Below are 6000 nucleotides of genomic sequence, written 5' to 3'. Positions count from 1 at the left end.
AGGAGGATCACAAAGGAGATTTGTTACAGCATGTCCACCAAGGGGCCTGAAACAAAAATACAATTTAAATAAAAAAGACCTTGGGAAACCTAAGTAGCACTTTGGGGCAAAGCTTCGAAGGCACTCTTATTACACAAGTGACTCAGAAGAGAGACTAAATTTGCTACCTTCCTGTTTCTGGAGGGGGTTCCAGATTTTTGCCATCTTGGGATGCCGAGTTTGGGGAAGCTTACGGAGGAAATTAACTGGGAAGTTGGAAATCTAGGCAGTTGTCCAGGAGTCTGGGGGGCGGGGGTGGATTTTGTTGCTCCTGTAGCTGGGATCTTGTAGAACCATATTAATGCATGAAGGCTGGAAAATACCTGATAGTGCATCGTTTAGAAACAAAACGACGTTCTCCCTACCCCCAGCTACCAACACGAAGCCTGTCGGCGATCTCATGAGTAGCAGAATCCTAACACGTGGGCCTGCCGTTCACTTGCATTCACTCCGAACTCCTTTTAGACAATGAAAAGTTGAGGGACAAGATCGGAAAAGTAACTTGGCCCTCCTGTGGGACTGGCAAGTGGAGGGGCCGCCAGAATCTCCCAGTCCTTTCTTGAACTCAGTGCCAAAGATGGCTTCTTCCAGCCAGAGACAAGCCAGGATTCTGGCTTCCCGCCAATCCTCCCAGGCCATCGGAAAGCACAGCTCGAGCAGAGGTAGCAATAACTGCCTTTGACCCCCTGGCTCCTGCTCCTCTGGGTGTGCACCTTTCCCCTCCCCCCCTCTGTCAGCAGGTACCATCGTTCCTATCGGCAAGGGCTCCCAGAGCAATGTGGTGAGGGGCGGCAGGGTCCTGGGAATGGGGGTGGGGCGGATGCCAAGAAGGTGCCTTGTTTTGGGATAAATGCACTTGGGCCTCTGGAAAGCAGGCGGCCCCTGGTCCCTGAGAGGATGTTAAAAAATTAAATAGTAAGAATAAATAAATAGCTCCCAAATGTCACACGTCAAGGAATGAAGGCTCCTGCCCGATTGGGTTAGACCTCCTCCTCCCAGGGAAGGATCCAGAAATCTCCAGCGTGCAGGGCTGGGGGCTGGGCGGTGGCTATCGGCGCTGGACTAGGTGGGGTGGGGTCAGGTGGCAGCTGCCAAGGTCAGGACTGAGACGAGCAGGAAACTTGCGCCAAGGAGGGGCAGGCTGGGCCTGGGCGAGGCTCCCTGGGTCTCTAGGGCCCAAAGGCATTTGGCAAGAAGGGGAAGCAGAAGAGCCCAGGCTTATCTAAATGCCCTCAGGGCTTCTCTCCTCACAGTTCCCTCCCCTCCAGCAGGCTGAGAGCTCCCCCCAAACATCGGAGAAAACTCTGCAGCCAGAGCAGGCTGCCAGCCAGCAGCAGAGGGAGAGGCCTCAGTGAGGACAGGGGCGCTGGAGCAGCTTGGGCCCATACGGGGTGTGTGCAGGGGTGAGCTCCCTTTTCCAGGGCTGAGGGGAGGGTCTTCGAGGTCCTCTGGAGCCGAGGGGTAATGCTACATCGGGGCGAACCTGTGCTTGGCTCTCCGGGAGCTGGGGAAGAGGAAGGAGACTGCGCAGCAGCAGGGGTCCCAGGGTGAGAAGCACCGGTGGCCGCGGCTGGAGCCCCTCCCAGAGGGCGGCCCCAGCAAGCGGGGGCGCTCCTGGTTCCAGGAAAAGGTGAGGGCGACTTCCGACAGACCGAGTGCACAGAGAACTGGATCCTGCAGCCCTGAACACCGCTCCCGGGGCCTTTATAAATAAAAGAGCTGTTTATTGTATTGTCTCGTTTGTTTTTCCGGAGAAAAGTCCACGGGACGGCTCCTCTGTCCCTCCGTGAGTCCCTGGGCGCCTGCAGGCGCTTTGACGAGGCCGGTGCAGGGAGAGGGGCTGGTGCAGGGGAGCCGGTGGGCGCCCAGGCAGAGGGGCCGGGCCGGGCCTCCCGGCGGCCTGGGCCTCAGCCCCTCTCCCCGGCGCTTTCCGTCTGGTGGGGGGAGGCGGCGGCCTCGGCCGCAGCGGCCGCAGCCTCTTTCTCCCGCTGCCTCAGAGCTGCAGCCTTCTTCTCCTGCTCCGCGTGGCTCTTCATGTGGGCGCTGCGGCTCTTCACCTTGAAGAACACCCTGCAGCCGGGAGGAGGGGCTCGAGTGAGAGATCTGTGCCCACCCCCCGGGCCACCAGGCTAGAGAGTGTGTGTGTGTGTGTGTGTGTGTGTCCGACTCTTCCTGACTGGGCGAATGCCTCTGGGCCTACCCCCACCCTCCAACTAATGCAGAGATGAGCTCCTAATTCGGTGCCACCCTCCCTCTTCTGCTGAGTGACATCACTGCCCTAGAAACCCCCCGAGCCAATCAGAAGGCAGGCCGAAGGCTCAGGCTACCTCCTCCTCCTCCTCCTCCTGCCGGCTCACAATCATCACCATCCGCCCGCCAGCCACTCACACCCTCCCTCCTCCGTCCCCATGGAGACACGTCTTACCTGCCACATTTCTTACACGGGAACGTGTTCTCCTGATTCTGGGTTTTATTAAATGCCTCCGCTTTTTTCTTCTTCTCTGCGAAAGGCAGTGTCCTTCGTGGCTTCCCGGGCCCCTCCCTCGGCTTCTCCGAGGCCTGGCCGCCGGCAGACTCGGGGGCGTTGGGCTCGTGGCTTCGGAGGATGAGGATGTCATTGGCCTGGAGAGGATCAAACAAGGAGACCTTGAGGGATCTGGGGAAGACAGGATCCCAAATTCCGGAGTTTCAGGGAACAGAGGACTCCCACAGGCTGACCCTCCTGCCCTGGCATTCTCTGGAATCCTTCCAGTGACAAGGCACTCACTGCCTTTCCAGCAGCCCATGCCATCTCTGCCAGCTCTGTCTTCACCAAGTTGCTGGTGTGGTAATGGTGGCGCAGCCCTAGCTGTCGATGTATCTGACGGGATGTGGTGTCTCAATGAATGACACACGTTGCCATGTTTCAGAGTGAAATTCGAAGGTGCTGGGGACGCAGAGGTGACAGACGGGAGCCCCTCCTCGGAGGGAGGGGGGAGAGCAGAGGACACCTGTGCTGACCGGAGAGGGGTGCTCAGGGCATGCCCTCAGGGCCAGGGGAGCCCCGGATGGCCATCAGAAGTGTATGCACTGGGTCGACCCTACAGGAAAAGGCTGACAAGTCAGCAGAACTCCCTTGAGCCTGTACACAGAGCACAGCTCTGGGAGGAGCACAGCCAAAGCTCAAAAGAAAACAAACAACCAGGACTGGTTTGGCTCAGTGGATACGATAGAGCGTCTGCCTGTGGACTGAAAGGTCCCAGGTTCGATTCTGGTCAAGGACATGTACCTGGGTTGCGAGCACATCCCCAGTGGGGAGTGTGCAGGAAGCAGCTGATCGATGTTTCTCTCACATTGATGTTTCTGTCTATCCATCTCCCTTCCTCTCTAAAAAATAAATAAAACATGTATAAAAAAGGAAACCAACAGCTGTGTGTCTACAGTTTGTGGGGGGCTTTCCTGCAAGCATAAGTGTACAACACCAAAATAAAAGACTCAGAGTAGATCCCCCAACAGGCTCTCCCGTCCCTGCCTTCTCCCGGGGACCCCGCCCTGGACTCCAGCTCTGGCCGCAGGCTTTGCCTCCTGGCCTGTGATGTGGCTGGCAGAGCACTGCAGTAGGATCTGGAGTGGAGCCTCAGGCAAGTCACTGAGTGCCTCTGAGCCCCGCTTCCTCCCTCTGCCAAGTGAGGGCTCACACTCTGCGGGGTTCTTGTGCGGGATTAATGAGATCACGGACAGGACAGCCCTTTGCAGAGAACATGGCGGAGGGGCCATGATCATCACGCCTGTGACCTCAGCTCAGCTTCAGACATTCTTGTCAGGGACACGGCTCTCTTAGGGGAGCCCTGCCTGAGCCACACTTCTCGAATGCTTCCCCCATGTCCCATACACCTTGCGGTCCCCGAGTCTCAGAGACAAAAGAGGCAGAGTGTAAAATGTAATGGCAGTCTCTGGAGCCAGGCTGCCTACCAGCTATCTGATCGTGGGCCTCGGTTTCCTCATCTGTGAAATGGGAATAACGGCAGGACCTACCCCATAGGGTTAGGAGGATTCAATGACGTAGCAGCATTAGGATGACGATCCCAGTCATGTTCCTGCTCTGCCTTCCCGCCCACCCCCTGGGGCCCAGCTCCAGCCCTTCTCCTGGCCCTGGGCTCCCCCAGGGAGGTCACTTACCGCCTCATTGGCCTGTAGTGTCTGTGTGGCTTTGACAGCCGCGGCCCGCCGGCTTCTCTCTCGCCCCTCTTCCTGCTCCCCCTTCTCTTGGGTCTCTGGCACCTCCTCCTCCCCCTCCTTCCCGGGCTCCTTTCCTTCCCTCCGGGGCTCCAGCCTCTCTTCACTGGGGGGCTCTCTTCTGGGAGCAGGCACCCTGGGGAACTTCTGGGAAGTCTACGGGGGACAAGAACGGGGCAGGGACCCCAGCGTCAGTCATGCAGCCACAGCGCACGGATTCGGACCCAGCCAGGGCCCGCTCGTCCCTGCTCATCCCGGCCTGGCCTCCTGTGCCGACTCTACACCCGCCCTCCCCTCGTCTGCCTGGCAAAGAGGAGCGAGCCTGGAGCCCTGGGAACCTGCGGGATGAGATGGAGCCCCTGAAACGGAGCCAGGGACAGGGAGGGAGCTTGCCGGGCCCGCCCCAGAGGCCACCGGTCTTCCTGGATGTGCTCAGGGACACATCCCTGGGCAGGCTGGTCTGGTGGAGCCAGGCAGCAACTGGAGCTCCATTCTCAACCTCCTTGTGTCGCTTTCTGCGGCGCCACTCCCTTCCCACCTGCAGAAAGGGGGCCGAGCCACTCCCCAGCTTAGAGCAGCATGTCACCACGTGTGGGCTTGGAGCCCCAAAAATGGCTTTGGGTGGATACACGGAAACAGAATGAACACTCTCTTTTCAATTCTCTTTTCAATCCTGACTATGTTAGGGAGCGGTCTCCAGTTCATGTTGATGTGTCCTTTGTACTTTTCCAGGCCTCAGTTTCAGAGCCTTGGCAGATAACGGTATCTAGGTAGAATGTAACAATATTGCTTGACTCTCATACCCTATATTTATTTTTACTAGCACCGTCTCTGCCGAGCAGGACTTGTTTCTGATGGATGATTGTAATACAAAACTTCCCTTTGGAGTAAAATTGAGTTGATTTAAAAATATGAACAGCACAAGTGGTATGTGGAGATGACAGAAGTAGCAATGGTAACATATGGCAGGATGCAGGAATGGCGGAAACTCATAAGGGTGATAGGAGAATGGCTAACGTTTGGGACCAGTGTTAGAGGCCTGCGATGAGGGGACAACACACTGACGCTGGTGCAAACGCTGTGGGAAATTTCCCCCGGGAACTATATCCACACAAGGTATGGTTACTACGTCACTGGCCAACAAAGAGGGGTCCCCAAGGCCTAGGGCCAGTGCCCAGCCCAGGACACCAACAACTTGGGGTCCCCAGGGGCACAGCCTTCCTCTCTCTGCCCTCCAGGGGCTCCTGGAGGCCTGGCCTCGGACCCAGCCCCAGCCAAGCTCTCGGCAGCGGAGCAGGGAAGGGAATCACCTTGATGTCCACTTCCACCTCGTCCTGGACCGACTTGTCGTCACCGGCGTCGTCGCCGAAGGTGAGCGCCCCGTTGCGGCCGATCTTCGCCTGCTTCTTGTAGGTGTAGTAGAACTCCACGCACTGGGCCACCGTCTTGGTCTGGATCTGGTTTGAGACGAGAGTGAGGTCGGCGTTCCCGGCTCAGCCCACCTGGCTGGGGAGACAGACGCCAGCCTCCCCCGCGTCTCCCCTTAAACGCAGCCAACACTAAGCTCCATCAGCCCCCCACGTGTGAGCACGTCTCTGACGCCTGCCCTGACAAACCACGGGCCGATTCAACGAACCCGAGCGTCAGCACTTCGCCTTTTCTAAAAAGCTAAGAGGGACAACACGGAGCCGCTGGGGAGACTCGAATGTGGATCGCATGGTAGAGCGTGTTATTTACCAGCGTGTG

General features: G+C 57.9%; 1 protein-coding gene across 4 annotated transcripts in view; it reads right to left on the bottom strand.

The window, feature by feature from the left end:
- Positions 1–264: 264 nt before the first annotated feature.
- Positions 265–6000, bottom strand: part of MIDEAS (mitotic deacetylase associated SANT domain protein) — a 64268-nt gene continuing 58532 nt past the window's right edge. For 3 of the 4 annotated variants that reach the window (XM_084892597.1, XM_084892596.1, XM_084892598.1), the window contains exons 10-13: positions 5565–5711; positions 4198–4410; positions 2465–2661; positions 265–2109 (exon numbers count right to left, since the gene is read on the bottom strand). In XM_084892597.1, the coding sequence (XP_084748723.1) occupies positions 1947–2109; positions 2465–2661; positions 4198–4410; positions 5565–5711 (720 nt within the window). In that variant the 3' untranslated portion in view covers positions 265–1946. The remainder of the gene's footprint in view (positions 2110–2464; positions 2662–4197; positions 4411–5564; positions 5712–6000) is intronic. The other variant, XM_084892599.1, reaches the window with a different exon arrangement.

Source organism: Pipistrellus hanaki (genome assembly GCF_964339955.1).
Source record: "Pipistrellus hanaki genome assembly, chromosome: 1".
NCBI classification, from domain to species: domain Eukaryota; kingdom Metazoa; phylum Chordata; class Mammalia; order Chiroptera; family Vespertilionidae; genus Pipistrellus; species Pipistrellus hanaki.
Note: the sequence above shows the minus strand (reverse complement) of the source record. Positions and strands in the feature narration are given on the sequence as shown.